The 19,445-nt window shown below is 55.6% G+C and overlaps 8 protein-coding genes across 8 annotated transcripts; 3 read left to right on the forward strand and 5 right to left on the reverse strand.

The window, feature by feature from the left end:
- Positions 1 to 831: 831 nt before the first annotated feature.
- FA10DRAFT_302728 (hypothetical protein) lies at positions 832 to 4,676 on the forward strand (the record flags this gene model as incomplete). The annotated part of the gene is made up of 3 exons (XM_025525162.1): positions 832 to 915; positions 1,017 to 2,105; positions 2,194 to 4,676. The coding sequence occupies 3 exons, from the start codon at positions 832 to 834 to the stop codon at positions 4,474 to 4,476; spliced, it is 3,456 nt and encodes a 1,151-aa protein (XP_025376580.1). The 3' UTR covers positions 4,477 to 4,676.
- Positions 4,623 to 5,988, reverse strand: FA10DRAFT_267955 (ribonuclease T2). Its single transcript, XM_025522113.1, has 6 exons — positions 5,633 to 5,988; positions 5,542 to 5,564; positions 5,186 to 5,474; positions 4,953 to 5,130; positions 4,866 to 4,884; positions 4,623 to 4,798 (listed from the first exon to the last, which is right to left on the reverse strand). The coding sequence occupies exons 1-6, from the start codon at positions 5,910 to 5,912 to the stop codon at positions 4,733 to 4,735; spliced, it is 855 nt and encodes a 284-aa protein (XP_025376581.1). The 5' UTR covers positions 5,913 to 5,988; the 3' UTR covers positions 4,623 to 4,732.
- A 313-nt stretch (positions 5,989 to 6,301) lies between these two features.
- FA10DRAFT_302730 (hypothetical protein) lies at positions 6,302 to 7,171 on the forward strand (the record flags this gene model as incomplete). Its single annotated transcript, XM_025525163.1, has 2 exons — positions 6,302 to 6,378; positions 6,463 to 7,171. 2 exons carry the CDS (start codon positions 6,302 to 6,304, stop codon positions 7,097 to 7,099), a joined length of 714 nt encoding a protein of 237 aa, XP_025376582.1. The 3' UTR covers positions 7,100 to 7,171.
- Positions 7,102 to 9,253, reverse strand: FA10DRAFT_267956 (putative maltase). Its single transcript, XM_025522114.1, has 5 exons — positions 9,148 to 9,253; positions 8,939 to 9,083; positions 8,637 to 8,880; positions 8,374 to 8,571; positions 7,102 to 8,315 (listed from the first exon to the last, which is right to left on the reverse strand). The coding sequence occupies exons 1-5, from the start codon at positions 9,220 to 9,222 to the stop codon at positions 7,217 to 7,219; spliced, it is 1,761 nt and encodes a 586-aa protein (XP_025376583.1). The 5' UTR covers positions 9,223 to 9,253; the 3' UTR covers positions 7,102 to 7,216.
- A 1,669-nt stretch (positions 9,254 to 10,922) lies between these two features.
- Positions 10,923 to 12,990, forward strand: FA10DRAFT_253535 (sugar transporter; the record flags this gene model as incomplete). Its single annotated transcript, XM_025519692.1, has 5 exons — positions 10,923 to 11,236; positions 11,315 to 11,625; positions 11,681 to 11,746; positions 11,797 to 11,883; positions 11,950 to 12,990. The coding sequence occupies exons 1-5, from the start codon at positions 11,020 to 11,022 to the stop codon at positions 12,988 to 12,990; spliced, it is 1,722 nt and encodes a 573-aa protein (XP_025376584.1). The 5' UTR covers positions 10,923 to 11,019.
- A 348-nt stretch (positions 12,991 to 13,338) lies between these two features.
- On the reverse strand, positions 13,339 to 16,678 carry FA10DRAFT_267957 (hypothetical protein). Its single transcript, XM_025522115.1, has one exon. The coding sequence runs from the start codon at positions 16,557 to 16,559 to the stop codon at positions 13,380 to 13,382; it is 3,180 nt and encodes a 1,059-aa protein (XP_025376585.1). The 5' UTR covers positions 16,560 to 16,678; the 3' UTR covers positions 13,339 to 13,379.
- Positions 16,679 to 16,901: 223 nt separating this feature from the next.
- On the reverse strand, positions 16,902 to 17,961 carry FA10DRAFT_267958 (hypothetical protein). Its single transcript, XM_025522116.1, has one exon. The coding sequence runs from the start codon at positions 17,680 to 17,682 to the stop codon at positions 16,933 to 16,935; it is 750 nt and encodes a 249-aa protein (XP_025376586.1). The 5' UTR covers positions 17,683 to 17,961; the 3' UTR covers positions 16,902 to 16,932.
- Positions 17,799 to 19,375, reverse strand: FA10DRAFT_143885 (hypothetical protein). Its single transcript, XM_025518055.1, has 4 exons — positions 19,178 to 19,375; positions 18,313 to 19,114; positions 18,034 to 18,250; positions 17,799 to 17,963 (listed from the first exon to the last, which is right to left on the reverse strand). The coding sequence occupies exons 2-4, from the start codon at positions 19,018 to 19,020 to the stop codon at positions 17,884 to 17,886; spliced, it is 1,005 nt and encodes a 334-aa protein (XP_025376587.1). The 5' UTR covers positions 19,021 to 19,114; positions 19,178 to 19,375; the 3' UTR covers positions 17,799 to 17,883.
- Positions 19,376 to 19,445: the final 70 nt, after the last annotated feature.

Here is a 19,445-nt window from a genome sequence, read left to right on the forward strand (position 1 = left end):
CGGAATCGACGCTGCCCCTCGTGATCGTTGAAGCCACCAGCTTTCATCCCCTTGCACCGGGAAAATGGATGCATTTGCTGAAATACTCTGTTCCATCCTCCTATCCCTCGGAAGAAGGGCGGTCCTTGAATCGCAACATTCTTCCAGACCGGATAGTCCGAGCTCACGGTGTTTAATGCTGCTTTCTCAACTCAGCTTCCGATGCAAGCAGGAATCAGCAAGGTCTGCGTGTCTTGCTCGCTTGCATCGGTTAATGTTGAAGCGGATGATGGTGAAGCAGTCAATGCCACAAATTCTTCTGCATATACCGTCGCGTCTTCCTGACATGAGAGCTCTGACAAAGAGGAGAACGAATACCATTCTCACGGTCTACTGAGGATTATGAACACGTTTCTTCCGGTTACACAGTCTGCCATGGCGATATTCCAGCCCCTTCTAAGACGAATGCATTTCGCATTTTGTCATCTATTATCACACCAGCACAACCAGCTGTGACGCTTCGGCAGTCATCGTCCTCGTCAGACGGACCCCGTAGAGACTTTTCTCGATTTTAAGAGACGCTCCAGGAACTCCGCAAGACAGCGAGCGACCAAAGCAACCTCGTGGAGAATCTGTGCCTGGTTATGACGAAATAAAACAATTTTAACCCCCCACCCCTCTTATCTTTGATATTGATTGAAAACACAAGGCCAACTCGAGATGAGACGAAATTTCGGCCGAGAGACGCATGAAGGATACCCGCGGTTCGTGCTCAAGTCCGCCGAATAGGCTGGAGCGGCATCCGCACGTCGCGTTGACTTGCAGGATATTGCTGCTACGCAGGGGCGAGCGATGTCGACCCTCATGGACAACGGAGAACAGGCGCGGCCGAAGCGGATGCAAGGTGTCAGCTGCGATGCCTGCAAGTTCAGAAAGGTGAGTCGGAACGCAGCGAGGCCATTCACTCTCCGTTCGAGGGGCTCAAGGCTTAATTGCTGGGCGAGGGTTGCTGACATCTTCATGATATCCCCCACAAGGTCAAATGTGACCGGCGTGCCAAGATTGAGCGAAAGCGAGAGGAACACGCCAATCGAGGCCTCAATCTCGATCACCTCGAAGATGACGTCGCGTGCAGCGTCTGCACGGCACACGGCCTTCGGTGCACGTTCACTTCCGTCACCAAGCGTAGGCGCGGACGTCGTATCGTCGAGATTCAGCGTGGACAGCTTGAAGGTCTGCCTGGGAGTGGCAAAGATGAAGCGCACGGTGGCGACGATGATGATTTTGACGAAGGTGCCCTAAAACGTGGAGAGAGAAGGAAACCCAGCGACACCACGCGGGGTGCAATCGAGGGCCCATCGCCCGTTGCTGGGTCAAGCCGGGGCGGAGGCTTATCACTACAACCAGCTAGCAAAGGCCTCTTTCAAGTGTCCGGCCTAACACGGGCCCTTCTGGATGCCTGCGTCATGGCCTACTTTCGCTATTCAGCGCCCTGCATGCCCATCCTGCACGTCGACTCCTTCCAAGCTCGCTATGCAGCCTTTTTTGCGATCTACGAGGGCAACTACAACATGAGCATGCCCAACGTCGAGCAGCCCTCGTACGGCGATCAGCTGCAGCCGATCAGTGAGATTCTCCTGCTGGCTGTAGCATGCATCGGTGCCGGACTCCTGGAGCCTCCCATCGCTGAGGTGGGCTCCTCCGCCAAGTTTCAGCTTCAAGAACGCATAGCCCTGCGGTTCCAGGAACACCTACGACACGACGGATGGGGCGACGACTACAGCAATGAGCGGACTGACGTCATTGAGGCCGTGTACATCATGTCGGACCCGCAGCTGGCCATTCTTGACGAGGATGAGCCATTTGCCGGCTGGGATGTGCCCGCAGATTACCGTGACAAGTTCAAGCGATCGCCGAGAGACCCGCTTCGACTGAGCCCGACGTCGCACGAGGCTGTTGTCAGACTCATGTTCAAGCTGGGCATCAACAGAAGGCCGAAGCGAAGAAAAGACTGCCCACCGGGCGACGACCGCGTCTGGGAGGCCCTGGACGGCAGCTACGTCTCGGAGCGCGAAGTGTTTAGAAGAGTTCGCATCTTTTGGTCGGCCTTTTGTCAGGATACCTTTGTAAGTTGCTTTTCTGATTTGATCCTGCCGTTTGTCCTGCCGTTTGTGATTACAGGGGCTATGGGCTGACAAGCGCCGTCAAAATCAGCGCTCCTTTGGCCAACGCAGGAGCCCACTCATCAACGACGACGATTACGACCAGGATCTGCCTCGATGGCTGCCCCGGAACGATGGCGACTTTAATGCGTACTTCTTTGCCGATGCCACGCGTGAGAAGACTGGGCAACATAGTGACGACTTGGCGGCTTTCAGCACCGAGTTCTCGCCCTTTACGCCCAGCAGATTTGCGAGCGCCGACCCTTCACCAGCATCGTGGGGCATTCAGGTGCCTCGCTTCTCCCGCTTCGATGCCTATCAGCTCGAGACAATGCTTAGGATGGCCTTCATCGTAAGGGCTGTCTCCATCCGCTTCGTATCGCCCAGGTCTCAGGGTCGTGGGGTGTTGACGTCTGACGTGGAGCGCGCGGTGTTTTCTTTCAAAGCTTGGCGTGCTCAGTTGCCGTCGGAAGTGACGTGGGAGGTGCAAAGTGCGCCGCTCTTCGTGACAAAGCGCATGGGCAAACATGCCTCGTCCAATATGGTAGCCATGCGTAATTCGCTCAAGACCCTCTTCCTCGAATCCCTCTACCTGGGCCAGGTCCTGGGTACTTGGGCTGCTGTCGACGACTTCGGCCTCCGCATAGACGTCGACGTGACCGAGGCGGCCCACATGTTTGCCATCAAGCTGGGCATGAACACCTCGGGAACATCGACCATTCCCGGTGCACCCCGAAGGAGTCAAATGGCGCCCGAAGACGTCCGCAGGAAGGTTCGAGCCCAGCTCGACGAGCTTGTTGCTGCTAGCTTCTTTCGGATTGCAAAGGTCCACAAGGAAGCAGCTGAGCTGGGCTTGCTGAGAGCCAATCGCAGCGTCTTGATGAATGTCGCCAGTGCCTACTGCGTCTGGGGATGCGGCTTGGCTAGCCATCTCCTGAAGGCTTCTGGTGGTGGACTGCAATCGTCGATGCCCTCTCCATCGACTTCGTCCTCTGGTCCAACAGAGATAAATGGGCCGTCGCTCACCGCCGCAGACGTCCTTTCGAAGGCAGAGGACCTCATTGTAGCAGTCGCAAGCTGCGATTCCTGCGAAGACGCTCCTAAGGTGGTCACTCAGCTACGCCTGATTCTACAAAAGACAAGGAGTGAAGCGCCCATGACGGCGGAAGACGCCATTTACCACCACACTCCTGGTCTCACCGATAGAGTCAACAAAGCCATGTACGAAGCCTCACGTCGGGAAGCCAGTTCGAGCCAGTCGCCGTCGGCATCGACAAATAGTTCCGAAGCAGCAGCAGCGCCGGCGACATTCCCCAATTCGGACGAGTGTCGGGACCTGATCAAGAGCTCCTCATCTGGCCCAGCAAAGTTCGAGTCGCTCTTCTCTCGTCGAGATGAGAGCCGCCGACCCATGGCTGGCTCGACGTCGTCTTCAGCCGATCTCGAAGGGCCGAAGAAAGAAGAGCAGCAGTATGCCGCGACGGCACCCGTCGAACAGCCGCCTGGCAATCTACCATTCTTGTTCCACTTCTCGGGCACGAGCGAGAAGTTGGGAGGAAGTCCTTCGAGCGGACAGTCTGGACCCAAGATGCAAGTCGATGAAGTGGAGCTCCTTTCTGGAAAGGCCGAGCAGGCTGCCAGAGCAGCCCAAAGCAACAACAGCGTCACGCCTGCCAATCTCGGCTCTCTGGCTATTCAGAATAACCAGATCAGCAATGCCACGACGCCATCCTCTACCATGTCGTCAAGTGTTGGGACGAGCGGGCAGCAGCATTCGCCAAGCGTCGACTTCGACGTGCCAGTCGTCGATCCTCACTGGCTCGCTCAATTTATGTCTGAGGAGCCCCAAATGGACCTCATCGGTGGTGTGCAGCTCGGTGCTCAGCTAGACGCTTTACCAAATCCCGCACAGGCGTTCTACAGCGCCGACAACTCGAGCTCGAATCCGTTTGCCACGGCACCCTCCTCTGTTTCGCCCCAGTCTTCTTCTGAACATTCGCAGCACCAGCATGATTATCATCAATACCAGCATCATCCGCAGCCTCCTTCTCAGCAGCAACACCCGCGAAACCAGCAGCAGCAGTATCACCAGCCAGCTCAAGCACAAAGCTTCCATCTGCAACAAGGAGATCCCTCGTCGTTTGCAAGCCCTTCCTTCACTTCCGCTGGCGAGAATCAAAGTACGGACCGGCAATGGGCGAACATCATGGCTGCGTCCGATGCTCAACTGTGGGCCGGTGCTGCTTGGGAAGGCTTTGATTTCGACATGACAAACGGCACCTCGGACAGTGGTGGCGCATATGCACAGCAGTCATCTTCTGCCGATGCTTCTTGAAATTGCTTTCTTTACCCACCATGAGCGTCGGCGTCCTATGCCTTCACTTGCTCTTGATTCTCAGTGCCTCATGTGTATTCCATCTTTTCTCTCTCTTTCGTTGCGTCGGCTTGTAGATCATCCCAGTCCCTCACACCGATATTTGCACGCTATTTTGCAAGGCATCCTCTCTGCCTCGAGCCTCACACTGAAAGCAAGTCAAAATCTGTGAAGTGAAGCAAGAAGCGGGATTGTAGTTGGCGGGGGTACAATGTCTCTACTTGGGAAGGTAGGACACCTCTGCGGCACACGAGGAATTGGTCGTCGAGGGCGTGGGTACGTACTGAGGAGAGAGACGATCGTCAGTCAGTGTTGCCTAAATTCAATAGCTAAGCACACGAACTACTCACGTAGCCACCAATGATAGGTCTGTACCGAAGGTATGCTGCTGGTCAGCAACTCGACGTAATGACAACACATGGAAGCAAAGGACGCACCCGTAGGTGTGGTAGAAGTACCAGAACTCGTCGAGGTTCGCCTTGCTGGCACCAGAGCAGCCAATGTATGGCGTCGCGCCAAACTTCTTCTCGAGGGCCTCCTGGATCGCCGTCAGCTTGTAGGTCTTCGTCGTCGAAGGCACAATGCCGGCCTCCTTGAGCCAGTCAAAGGTGGGAACTATCGAGGCCTCGTCAGCAGCGAACCTCTACAGACTAATTACGGTAGAGCTCACGCTTTTGGAACCTCTGGACGATCTCTTCAAAGTAGCCGACGAGGGCTGACACGGTCTGGTTGGCACCGTTGCGAGGAGCGACGCAGTAGCTCCTCAGCGTCGTGAAGCACGTCCCGTGCTTGTTCCACTCGTGCTCCCAAAAGCTAGCGTCATTTCCGCTAATGTCCTTGTAGTACACTGTCATGTAGTCGTACGTCTTGGGAGAGTACTGCTTGATCAATGAGGCGATCTGTGCACCCGTGTACGTAGGGATGCCAGAGTCGGCGGTGCAGTACTGGGGGTAGGTGCCCTGTGTAACGTATGGGTCAGTCTCTGCGAACCAGCAGCTTTCCACGTCTGGAGTCCTCGATTCTCACATCGCAGTAGTCGGGCCAAAGGCCTGAGAGTGTGGAAAGAGAACATCAGTGGGGATTTGTGAAAGGCTGACAGCAAGTGCGCCCAACGCACCGTGAATAGTCGTGGAGTCATTGGGACCCGTCGAAGGCTTCGCATCGTAGAATTGCGTAGCGAGCACGAGCCCGCTTTCCTTGAAGCCAGGCTTGAGGGCCCCGTTGTAGCAGCACGTCCCGAAAGAGGTAGGGTCGACAGGGTTCTTGGTGTCGCTGCAAGACAGCTGCGATGCGGCACGAGCGCACGCTGTGATATTCTGCGAGAGGTTGGAAGGAGAGGCGGTGGAGAACGACGTGGCCAAGACGAGGCTGCTAAGGGCGTATGACAAGAGCTGCATGGTGAAAGGTAAGGAAGAGGAAGTGAGGTCTGGGGAGAGGAGAAACGTAATGGGGCGAAGAGAGAGTGGAAGTGCTTCTTCTTAAATGTGGCCATTATTCGAGAAGATCTCAGTCTTCTTGGCTTCCAAATTGTATGCATAATCAAACAGCTCCAGTTCCTTGTGCCTGACTCTTCCCATTTAGCTTCGACGGAAAGATGGAAAGACCAGGGAACGTTACACTAGCCGGTACAGTGGCAGGGAAGCCGAGCGAGGGAACGTGATGCGGTATCAGCGTTTAGAAAGTGCCGACCTTCGGGGGCGCGTCCGGATAAAGCTTCTCGTCCGAGACTCCGTCGCGTCGACGCTTCTTTCCCTTTCACTAAACCTCACCACGAGACGAGACAGACATGGCGGCTCGATACGGCGGCCGCTTTGCGCCAAACTACGAAAGTGAGGCGCGAAGGATTCAAAAGGAGCCCATCGTGTGAGTGTCTCTCTATCTCGCGTAGATGGTCGCGAATGGACGGGTTGGTGGATGGATGGATGGCTAATGTCGTGAGCCCCGTAGCGTCTGGCGGAAGGAATGGGTTCATCCCAAGGCGCCTTCGTCTGGCGGGGTTGGAGCGTCAACGGCGGGCGCCGGTGTCAAGATCATGAAGTGGGTTCGGACAGGCGATACGGTGCAGTTCCCAGAAGAGGAGGACGTGAATGAGCTGCAGCAGCTGCAGCAGCCCGAGATCGAGCATGAGCAATCGTTGCAAGACCAAGCGCAGGTGCAGGGCGACCAGCAGACGGGGCCCTCGGTCGATGCTGAGGGCACCATTGCGAGAGCTTCAGATGCCATGGAAGTCGATCAGCGGCCAGGAGTCGAAGACATGGACATTGCTCGAGGGGCCGACTTGCACGCAGAGCAGGCTGCCGCCGATCTCTTGGAGCAGGCGCACGAGGACGTGCAGGACCGACAAAGGGCAGAACAGACTGGTGGAGACCCTCAAGCTGCTGTTGTTCAGCCTGCGGAAGACGAAGAGATTGTAGCCCTCGCCAAGGAGCAGGGGAGCATCGCGACTGACGACGTCGAGGAGAGACTACAGCCTCCTATCGAACCGGAAGCGCAAGAGCAACAGGCCGACGAAGAGGAGGGAGAGACATCGACGACTGCGCCCAGTGCCATGCAGATCCAGGTTGATCAGCAACCTCTGAATTGATTGAACTATTCCATTCCATTGTAATTCTATGCTTGGGACTCCTAAAGACAAATTTGAAGATGCACGACGAAGAGAAGCAGCAAACGAGAAAAGGTGCCAGGGAAACGGGAGGAGAACTTAAACGGACAAGAAGACCTTCGCTCCGAAGGGCTCGAGTTCGTCCGTGCTGGACGTCTCATGCGTTTCGATTGCCAGCGTGAGCTTGACCAACTGTGCTTCCTGCGGCACCGTAAAATTGACCACCTTGTCGGAAAAGTTGAGGACGACGAGGGCCAGCTTTGACTCTGAACGACGGTCTCGCTTGATAAAGGCAAAGATACCTTCCTCCTGTGTGGGGCAGAGAAGGAAGCGACCATGGGTGAAAAGGTCACTGTGCTCTTTGCGCAGAGCCAAAATGCGCTTGTAGTACGCCAAGACGCTGTCTTCCTTCTGCAGCTGGTCTTCTGCGTTGATCTGCTTGAAATTATCGTTGATCCGCATCCAGGGTTGGACGCCCTCTTTTGTGAATCCTGCGTTAGGCCCGCTTGTCCATTGTACGGGTGTTCTGGCATTGTCTCTCGCGAGCTTGTTGATACCTGTTGCAAGCATCTTTGCCAACTCTTTCTCACCGGCACCCCCCTCTCGCTTTTCGGCAAGGTAGTTGATTGTATTGAGATCCTTGTACTCGTTCGCTTGCCAGCTCGATGGCACGTTGCTCATACCCAACTCTTGCCCTTGATAGATGAAAGGTGTTCCCGAAAGCGTGGCGAGGTACGTGGCCAGCATCTTTGCGCTTGCGACTCGATTCTTTGGCGAATCGTCTGCGTATCGACTGATGCTTCGACCTTGGTCATGGTTCTCTAGGAACACAGTGGTCCAACCGTCGTTTCCGTCGATGAAAGTCTGCCACTTGTTTGTTATGTCCTTGAAGATATTCAGATTAAATCCGACATCCACGAAGAGGTCCGAGGGTGACCTATCCAGGTCCACAATGTCGAATTGGAACACCATCGAGAGCTCTGAGCTGGACAGCGAGACGTAACGTAATACGTCAGCTGTCTCGGGCGTGCACGGAAGCTCCCCGACGGTCATGGCGTCGTAGCGATCCAGGATCTCGCCCATTTCGGTCAGGTACTCGTGCATCCTCGGACCATTGCAGAAGAGGCTCGACGCGTTCTGGATGAACTTAGTCTTGTCCTGGATTGGCGCATCTGGAAAGTCCATCGGCTTGGAGTACCTGTTATGATCAAGCTGATTCAGTCAAAGGTCAAGCAGCCACACCAGCAAGCACTGACATGTTGACAGTGTCGACTCGGAAGCCATTGACGCCCCTCTCGAGCCAGAACTCCATAGCCGATTTGTAGATGGTGTGTCTGCACTCGTCGTTAGACCAGTTCAGGTCCGGCTGCTCGATCGCAAAGAGGTGCAAGTAGTACTCCTGGGTCTTTTCGTCCCACGTCCAGGCCGATTGCGAGAAGCAGCTGCTCCAGTTGCTGTGCGTGGCTCGGGTTAGCTGTGTAGACAATCTTGCGTACTTTGAGACGAAGCAGATAATTACTTGGGAGGCTGACGATTTCCCTGTTCATCGTACTTTGCTGGACGCCAGATGTACCAGTCTCGCTTCGGATTGTCCTTGGACGACCTGGATTCCTGGAACCACTTGTGCTGGTCCGACGTATGGTTGATGACCAGGTCGAAGATGATTCGCAGTCCTCGTTGGTGACATTCGCGAATTAATCGCTCGGCGTCTTCAACGGTGCCGTAGTCTGGGTTGATGGATTCGTAGTCACTGATGTCGTAGCCTATCGTCAGAAGGTCAGTTTCTTCTCGATATGCACCTTGTTCTCCGTTGGGCCTCACCCTCATCGATGTTCGGCGATGCATAGTGGGGCGAGAGCCAGACGGTATTAGCCCCGAGCGATTTGATGTAGTCGAGCTTCGAGATGATTCCATTGATGTCACCCGTGGATCCGCCATTGGCGCTGTAGAACGACTTTGGCCAAATCTGCTCGAAGCATCGGTAGCAATGAGCAAAAGGAATGCACGCGAGGGAAGCAAAAGTGTTGTACCTGATAGATGATGGCGTCTCGCCACCACGTCGTCTTGGGCGGAGCGTCCGAAGGCATCTTCACTTTGGCGGCCATGGTCGTCAGCCGGCGATCAAAGAGTAGAGGCAAAGGAACCTGTCTTACCTGAAACGGAAGCTAAAAAATAGCAGGATAAAAGTGGAGCCCGTATTTGCGAGCGCGCAAGCGTCCCTTATCAAGTACTTTAGGAAGGGGGCAGATCCGTTTCAAAGAGGAGATCAAGATGAGCGATGTTGACCTTTCACTTGCGCCCTTTTTGTAGCAGAGTGATGACCTACTGGGAAAGTCTCAAGGGGACCTTTTTGCTCGGCAAATAGGCTCGGGCAAGAAAGAGGAACTGAACGTGGGGGACACAAAGCACTATAACCTGTGCGCACAGATAACACAGAGGGCAAAGACAGATAGCTCGTCTCCGGGATAAAGTGAGGTACTTGACCACGGCGAGATTGCGGAATGACTTCGGAGCGGGCCCAATCCAGCAACGCGAAAAAGATAGGTGTCTCAGGAAATGTGAACCGCGTTCTTGGAGAGGACTTTGATGAAATTGACGTTCTCTTTCTTTATTATCCGCCCATGCCTTCTACCACAGTACTTTGAACAGAGAATGAAGGCTTGAGAGGGGGAGGACAAACCGGATACCTTGCAGCTTCGATGTCGGTCGAGGCTCGGTGCGGTGCGGTGCGTCTTCGGTCCTTGTCAGTGGCGTCGTTGCACAGCTGGTGCGCAACCTTCCCCACGATTGAGGTTGTGGGGCTCCAACTTTTCACACTTCCCCTCATTTGCTTATCAAAACGTACTCGGTCGGACAGTGGCGCCTGTCCAGCTCTGATTTGGCAGGTGAGAAATGATCCGCAGGCACCAGTCCATCGCGCGCTGTTTGCCTGACCGTGGCACGAGATCAGACCGGGGAAACTACGGTGAGATCCTTACCCCGCCGCCACAATCTCGCTAGCGTCACAAGTCCTCAAGACCTGGACCTACCAATTTAAAAATAATTCCACTGTGGCTGATTTCTGCTATATTCCCCGGAGAGCCTCATTGTCCGAAAGGAGAATTGCAGCGGGCTCCCCGTTTTGTTTGGCGAGGCTGGGCCTTGCGATCTGTAACGTACCGCGTCTCGATATTCTGGCGATGCAGTGAATTAGTCGCCATCTCAAAGGCTTTGAGCCTATAGCAGCTCCTTAGCCCTTGCCAATCGGAGTGTCAAATAGCTGTCTGTCCAGGCTCGGTCCTCGTCGTAGAACAAATATGGACGTACAGTACCCCACAACAGCCTGGCAGCATACGTCTCACCCTCCTCCAGAGTGACGCCTCATCTGACGCACAGCAGCCTGATTCTTGCCGAAATCAGCGCCACAGTCGAAATCTGGCCGGCAGAACTGTTGGGTCGAATTGAAAGTCGTGAGAAGCCACACTTGTTCGTTGTAACTCCTTCTTCTTAGGTGCTCTACCACATCGCACGTCGTAGACCTGTACTGTCGACAAAGATCATGCCCAACGGTCTCGCTCTTTTCTCGGTGCGTCTTCGGTGACACTTCGCTCGCAAGCCAGCATATTCGACGGCAAACGCCATGCATCTTGCTTCCCCGCTTCGCAAACTTGTTATTCCTTCTCTCATTGTTTCATGGTGACAAACGCTTTCGACTTACCCCGCCATCTCGCACCCCACTACCCCGCAAGGAGCAGTTGATCTTACGGCAGCGGCATAGAACGCCACAGAGTGCTGCCTAAAGCTACATAAGCGACGCTGTTTCGCCCTCCTCAACAACATTCACCGAGCCCCTCCTCACCTCCTCATCTTCTTCCCTGCTTCTCGTCCTCTTTCTTCCCTTCTCCTCCCAAGGTCCACCAGCAATGACGACCGTCGAAGGATCCACCGAGGTGGCTCGCATCGACACCAAGGCTGCCGCTAAGATCGCATCGCAGGTCGAAGACTACGATGCCCTCGTCCACGATGCCCGCGAAGCCGCTGACGATGAGCATTCGATGGGCATCCTCGCCTCGATTCGAGCGTACCCAAAAGCAGTCTTTTTCTCTGTCGGAATCAGCTTGGCCATCGTCATGGAAGGATGTGAGTACTTCAGCGGCCGTACAACCTCCGCAGAATTGAGCATCGTGCTGACTTTGAATCCCCATTGCGAACCTCCAGATGATACCATCTTGTTGGGCAATCTATTCGCGCAACCGGCTTTCCAGAAAAAGTACGGAGACTGCAATGACGCCGGAAAGTGTCAAGTCTCGGCCGCCTGGCAGTCTGGCCTGCAAAACGGACAGCTTGTGGGCAACATCCTCGGTCTTCAGCTCGTCGGCTTCCTCACAGAGAGGATCGGGTACCGGAAGACAATGCTGTACAGTCTCCTCTTCATGGCCGCCTTCATCTTCTTCCCCTTCTTTGCACCCAATCTCCCCGTTCTTCTCACCGGCCAAATCCTTCAAGGTCTCCCTTGGGGTATTTACCAGGTGAGAGTCACGTCTCTTCACACACCTACCACATTATACTCACTATTCTACTCAGTCCCTCGCCGTCAGCTATGCCGCCGACGTCTGCCCCGTCTCGCTCCGCCCGATCCTGACCACCTACGTGAGTGCTTTGCAACTCGTTACACAGACCTTCACTAATCTCTTCAATAGGTGAACCTCTGCTGGGTCATTGGACAACTTCTCGCGTCTGGTGTGCTTCGCGCCACCGTAGAAAGGACGGACAAATGGGCGTACAAGGTGAGAATGGTGAACAGGGCCTCAAGTGGAAGATTGCAAAGGCTCATCAGCATATGATCAACGAAGCTGCCGTACGGTCTCCAGTGGATGTGGATCCCCCCGATCTTCGCCGTTTGCTACTTCGCACCCGAATCGCCATGGTGGCTGGTCAGGCAAAATCGAATGGACGAGGCCGAGACTTCTCTGCGACGCTTGGCCGGAAAGTCACACAATTCCCGTGAGACTGCGCAAAAGACTGTGGCCATGATCAAGCACACCGATGAGATGGAGAAGGCAATGCACACTGGGGGCGGCTCCTACTTCGACTGCTTCAAGGGCACCAACCTTCGCCGTACCGAGATCGCCTGTGTCGCTTGGCTCATTCAGACTTTCTGCGGCAGCCCACTCATGGGTTCGTCCAGCTACTTCCTCGAGCAGGCTGGACTTCCCACCACACAGGCCTTCAACCTTACCATTGGTTCCTTCTCTCTTGGCGCTCTCGGCACCATGTCCTCGTGGTTCATCATGCGATGGGCCGGTCGCCGGACAATGTACCTCTACGGTCAGATCATTATGTTCACCATCCTCATCGTTGTCGGATCCCTCGGCGCCTCAGGCGGCTCCCCATGGGCCATCGGTGGGCTTCTCCTCGCCTTTACCGCCGTTTACGATGCCAGCGTCGGTCCGGCCTGCTACTCGATTGTCGCCGAAATTGGCTCAACTCGCCTTCGCTCGCGCACTGTCGTTCTCGCCCGAAACGTCTACAACCTCGGCAGCATCGTCGTAAATATCATCAACCCAAAGATGCTCAACCCCAACGACTGGAATCTCGGCGCCAAGAGTGCCTTTGTGTGGGCCGGAACGGGTGCCCTTCTTCTCGTCTGGACCTACTTCAGGTTGCCCGAGCCCAAGGGAAGGACCTACGGCGAGCTGGATCTCCTTTTCGAACAGAAGGTACCGGCAAGGAAGTTCGCCAGCACCATTGTCGACGAGTTCGGCTCCGCCAGTCAGCAACAGCACGCGAGGGCTATGGCGCAGGCCCAGGGCGAGAAGACGTCAGTGGACGAGGAAGAGAAGAAGTCGGGCGATGTTACTCCTCCCGTCAACACTCTCACGTACAATGCCTAATCTTCTGGTCATGTACCTTACCTCTCCATTCTGCTCCTCCTCCTGCTCATCTTCTTTCGCCTTCACTTGCTCGACTCTTCTCTGGGTACTTTCACACTTTTCTACTAGCTCACGGGTGCACTTTCATCTTGACGAACCTATAAAATGCAATGCTACGAAATTCCACGATACAATCTCCTCGTAAGCTTCGCAATAGCAGTCGAAAACTGGAACATCTGATGCGAGGTGAAGCCGAAATACTAACCAAGTGAGCATTAAACACTCCAAAGAGGTCCTTGCTGGATCTTGGAGCGCGATTTATGAAATAGGAAAGCATCTTCGTCTCAGTCTTCATTGTCGCCGAAACAGCAGAGGTCGAAACTGGTATAATTGCGGCGAGTATCTAATGATTACAGATGTAAGGGCTGCCGGGCTTCCCTGAGCCACACCAGTGTCTTTTCCGCCACCGCGAGGGCTTCCTCTGGCATACCTGCCAACTTTGCCACCTTCAAGCCATGTGACTCGCGGTTGATTCCGTCTCTCAACCGATGCGAAAAGATGATGCTGCCATCGCTCTCGTCCTCTTCTACGTCTGTGCACACGAATTTGACCCCCTCCTCTTCTCCTGGGCTCTGCTCGTGCCGTTTCGATAGAAGATCGGCAATCTCGTGCAGGTGTGTCGCAAACAATGTTCGACACCCATTCTTTTCCAAGAGCGTTCTGAGCGTCGCGAGCGCGATGGAAACGCCCACGTCTGTCGTCGTGCCCCTTCCGATCTCGTCAGCTATGACCAAAGACCTCTTGGTGGCTCGCTTGAGAATCTCAGACGTCTCGGCCATTTCCACCATAAACGTAGAGCGGTCTCTTGCGACATCGTCCCTTGCGCCAACGCGCGAGAAGAGGCCATCGACAAGACCGATGCGAGCTGACTCACAAGGCACGAACGAGCCCGTCTGTGCGATGAGGCAGAGTGTAGCCACCTGTCTTAAGAAGGTGGATTTTCCACCCATGTTGGGGCCCGTGACAAGATGAAGCCGGTGGCGTTGCGGGTGCATTTCAACGTCGTTTGGCGTAAATGACCTGCCGTGCGCCAGAAGGCCCGTCTCGACAGCCAAGTGCCGACAACCTTTCACTTCCAGCACGCCTGAGTCGTCGACGACGGGTCTTACAAGCCTGCGCTCAACAGCCAAGTGGGCGAAGCTTGTGAGGACATCTACTTCGTCGACGAGGCGGGCATTGCGCCGAATAGCCATGGCTTCGACAAGAACATCGTGGCGTAGCCTTTGAAGCTCCATCGCTTCCCTTTCCAAGAGTTGACGCTCTACATGCTCCATCTTGCGGCCCAATTTTGTCCACTCCGGATGAAGATAAGTCCGGAATGTCTTTCCGTGTGCAGAGAGGTACATCTTGCCCAGCTCTTCGTCGTCGCCCTTACTCTTGGACGCACCACCCTCTTGGACGTGCACAACAAAGCCCTGTTTCTGTACGTTACGAAGCGTCAACTTCTCCGTGCCCATTCTCCGCCGAAGCTCCTGCTCAAAGCGAGCAGCACGTCGACGCAATGCAACATGCTCCTTGGTCAGCGAGGTGAGCTCTTTCGATGCGTTTGGCCGAATCATGTGCTCAAAGGCCGTCCCCCAAATGCCGTTGCGCTCCTCGCTTTGATCGTCTTTGTCCGCTCTTTGCTTGTTGCCAATCTTGATCTTGCTTGCAGAGGCCCTGGCCTCACCCAGACCCTCATCTCGCCTCACAGCTGCTGCAGTGACGTCTTCGAGTACCTCATCGTGCCTCTGCCTCGCCAATTCTTCCTGATCCCTTGATCTCTTCTCAATGACTCCCTCATCAATGGCATCGCCCAGCCTCGCGCCAAGCTCGTCTAGCGACTGAAACCGATCAACAAGCGTCTGCAGCGTCTTCCAGCCTTCCTCTCCGTCCTTGCCACCTTGCCGCTGAATCTCTTCGCCGAGCAGCTCGACGAGCGCCTTGCAAGTGGCGACAAAGTCGCGTATTTCAAGTAGGTCCTGCTCGTCATTACGACTCGTTGTTATCCTCTGTAGTGCCCTCGAGACGTCGCCCACGCCCTTTCGTAGCCAGGTTCTGAGATCTTGCCTAAGAAAACCTTGTTTGACGAACAGATCGACGAGGGATTGCCTTCTGTGTATGACGGGCAGCAGGGTGCTGGGCGCCGTGAGCCACTCGGACAAAAGGCGAGACCCGCCCTTTGTAATGGTCCGCCGCACCGTCGAAAGAAGACTGCCGCTGGTGCTGCCGGTGGCAGAGGCACGCACCTCCAGAGCGAGCAGTGTATGCGCGTCGATATGCATAGTCTCAGTCTCTCGCCGTCGGCCGAGATGGCGATGCAGGAGCGGCGGCTGCCCTCCCTCCTCGCCCTCCTGCTGGTGGAAAGCCAACACATCGAGGTCTTCGGGCATACTGTCCAGCAAACGAGTCCGAATGTGTTCCGTCAGGCTCTTGACAGCTCGTGTCTCGGCGTCGTCGTCGCTGTACTCGGGGGAGTCGTCTAGCGACGGGGCAGCCAGGCAGACGTGCATCTGCTCGCGATTGATGGCCTCCCAGAACGGGCTTCCGTCAGGCTCCATCGCTTGGTTGTCATACGAAGATGGAAGAGAGTGGCTCGGTCGATTAAAGAGACCGGGTTGGACGACTACCTCTCTCGGTCCGATTCTCGCCACCTCGTCTCTCAAAGACTCGACGTCAAAGCACGTCGTCGTGTCGAAGTCGGCCGTTCCCACGTCGAGCCAGGCCAGGCCGTACCTGCCTGCAGCGTCAGCCGTGACGGAGAGGACCCAATTTGAGCTAAAGGGATCCAAGAACTTTTCGTCGATGAGCGTGCCTCGACTGACGACCCTCGAGACACGCCGTGTGATGGTGACCTGCGGTGCTTCATTCAGTCGGACGTCCCCGTCTTCCTCCTTCTTGCTGATGCGTTTGTTTGCTGGCGTAGTGATAGCCTTGAACTCATCACAGATCGCTACGAGCTTGCCGTGATCCTGCACGAGCACCTTGAGGTACTTTTCGAGCTGAACGATGGGGAAGCCGGCCATGGGCACCGTTCTGCCTCCAAAGGTCCGCTTAGCCAGCTTGATGCCCGTGAGATTGGCCAGGACAGGTGCCTGCTCAAAATAGGACTCGTAAAAGCCACCGACTCGTGTGAGGAGGATGCAGCCGGGGAAGCGAGCGAGGTTCGTCAGAACATCCTTTGCTAGCGGTGTCCATTCTTGTCCCTCTGGCCCGAGCTCGTCGATTCGATCAACGACCAGGCCGAGCGTCGAAGCTTGCGCTTTGCCCTCTTCCTCTTCTGCTGTCTCCAGCTCTCCTCTTCTTCGTCGGGGCGAGTCCTTCGCACTCGATCGTTTCTCGAAGCTCGGGAGAGGCTCCCTCGTCACGCCATCCTCGTCCACAGCGCTCAAGGGCAAGTCGTTCCACTTCACCGACTTCTGTTTCCTCTGCTGTGCGCTCGCTGGTGAGACATTGAAGCTCCGCTTAGCCAGTGCCACTGTGCACGGCGTATATGTCTGACTCCTGCCGACGACCAGCGCCCTCCTGGCCCCCTTCCAGATCCACAGCATCGCCCGATCCTTGATCTGCAGGTCTCGGCCAATTTGCTCAACACAGCTTCTTCCAGGGAAGCAGCGCTCGAAGCCTTCGCGCTCGGAACTCGGGCAACAAATTTAAATTGCCCAGGCCTAGCCACACACCGCCCCAGCCGATAAGTTGGAGCGTAGCGCAGCCTCAAATGGGCTTGCTGAGCCCTGCCCTGGAGCGATTAATTGTTCCGACGGTGGCGTAGCGACAGGTCTTGCCGATCGCTCAGCTTCTCTTGGAAGCGCGCTCTGCTCAGTCCATTCGGCACAGCTCTATATAAGCCGAGCAGTCTTGCTGTTCTTGCATCTGACCCTCCCACCACTCTTTCTTTTTCACCACTCTTCATCAACATGGATCTCATGATGGACCCCCGCATCTCTCATCACCACGGACCCCACCACCACCCCCATCACCACCGAGGAGGACCCGGTCGTGGACGTGGTGGCATGCACATGCGGTCGGAACGTCACCACCACCGCGGCCACGATGGCCACCACGGCCACCACGGCCACCACGGCCCTCCTCCCTTCCACGCCGGGGGCGATAGCGAGGGCGAGTGGGAGCGCCTCGACAATTCCGAAAGTACGACTGCCTCTTCGGCCTCATCGAGGAGCCCATCGCCTGGTATGGGCGGTGACCCCAGAAGCCCAGGTGCGCGACACCACCACCACCACCATCACCATCACAACCGGCCTCATCACCACGGCAACCAATTCTCGGAACTTTTCCCTGGCGCCAGTCGCGGACGCGGATTTGGCCCGTGGACACGGCCACTTCAATCCCTTCACGCCTCACGCAGGCCCGTTCTCCAGCGGCGCTGGAGGACCCTTTGCTCACCACAGCCACCACGAGCACGGTCCTCCTTTCATGGGCGGCCACCGTGGCGGCCACCACCATCATCATCACCGTGGAGGGCACCACGTCCACTTTGACTCGGTGCCCCACTCCTTCATTCCTACGGCCGATCACCACCACCACTCGGGGAGCGGCCTGCTCTTCTCGATGCTCGGCCGTAGTCACGGAGGTCTGGGCGGACACGGCGGTCATCACCACGGACCGCCTCCCCCTCACCACCACCACCACCGTGGACACCACGGCCCTCACCATCACTAAGGGGCCCCTAAATTGCGACAGGTGATCAAAACACCACCGCCATCACCTTCATAAACCATTAAAATTTGCTCGCGAGAAGATGAAATTGTAAATATAGTGTAGCATCACCATCTTTGGTTGTATTTCTATTGTACAGTACAGTATCACCAACTGTCATTGTGTGCGCGTGTGTGTGTTTGTGTGCATCTTAACGGATCAGAAGGACCAGCGCCTGCCGATGCTCTCAATCGAAGCATATTTGTTACGGCGAAGAGAGTCGAGGATTGTTGAAGCAACTGATATTAGACCAGGCGTCGTAGGTGGTCAGAGAAGCCATGCACACGAGCGTGGAATGACATTACTCACCGTCCTTTTCGCTTGGACTCAAAAACATGAGGGCGGTCTCGAAGCGGTCGCAGGACGGCAAGACTCGCATGACGGTCCCCACGACATTAGTGTGCTGGACCTCCGAGCCATCCTGCTGCTTTGTGCTTATGCTTGTGAGGCCTGCAAGGAGCGAGACGAGGAGGTCCGGCTCAAGGAGTGAGCCCAGTGTTTGCGGCAGCGCTTCGAGGTCGAGCGACTGGCATGTTTCATCAGCTTCAGGACAATCTTTCTTAAATGGAGGTGGAGAAAGCAACTCACCGACAAGAAGTCCAGGATGTCCTGGGATGAGCCTGCAGATACTTCCCTCCAAGCTCTGTGAAAGTCATACGCATTCAATCTGCGCTTCATGACACTATTCACCATAGGAGGCCGAGGAGCGGTTGCAGCAGCAGCAGCAGCAGAAGCACTTGATCTCTTCGGAGTACCAAGGCTTGAGAGTGCATTCAAGGAGGCAATTGTCGCTTCGTTAGAGGCGTCGGTTGCGTCATCCGATCTCGCACTTGACTCCACAACCTGCAGTGACCCAGTGTCGACAGAAGATGATGTTTGGCCTGTCGCGGTTGCTGGTGACCCTTCCGTACGTTCTAGCTTCCTCGTTGAGACTTCCCGTAGCATGCCACCTGTCTCGCCAGGAAAGCGGGGCGGCGGAACTGTGTCGCTAGTTGCGCTCTTACTGTTAGGCTTTTGCGTCGGTGCATTTCCGTCCATACCGACTTGTTCGAGGAATCGTCTCGCTGCCTCCACGCTGCTGCCTCCTTCTTCCCCTCTCGGTGTACCTCCCTTGCTTTCCTTTTTCCGCGCTTCGGTATCAAGGTCCAGCGGAGGCTGACGTCTCTCCTTCCTTCGCCTGTCCTCATCCACCAGCTCCTTTTTCAGCGCAGAGATCTCGGCCTTGGCGTCCTTGTTCTGCGCATCCAAATGCAGCACCTTTTCGAAATCTGCAATGGCGTCTTCCAGTCTGGCCATTTGCCTCCGAGCGCTACCCCTTCGATAGTACGCCTTCACATTCGCTGAGTCAAGACGAATCGACGTTGTGGCATCTCTTTCCGCATCTTCGAATCTACAAGATGATCGCTTTAGCTGGGGCCCGTGCATTTTAGGACAGGCTTTGACATGGACTCACTCACTTTCCAAGCTTTAGGTAGGCCATTGACCGATTGAGAGGATAGGTGGAACTGGACGAGTCGCACAGGATCGCATCCGTGTACAGACCCACAGCTTCCGCATACTGACCCTTCTTGAACGCCTCATTTCCCTTTTCTTTGGCCACTTGAGCCCTGCTCGAGCTCGCCATCGTCGTGCAGCTAGCCCTCTTTCTTCCCGAAAGAGCAACTTTAAAAAACTCAAGGAAGACTCCTAGATTAGTGTCAAGGTACCACGTGGCTGGCGCC

Source organism: Acaromyces ingoldii, assembly GCF_003144295.1.
Source record: "Acaromyces ingoldii strain MCA 4198 unplaced genomic scaffold FA10scaffold_4, whole genome shotgun sequence".
Taxonomy (NCBI): Eukaryota; Fungi; Basidiomycota; class Exobasidiomycetes; order Exobasidiales; family Cryptobasidiaceae; genus Acaromyces; species Acaromyces ingoldii.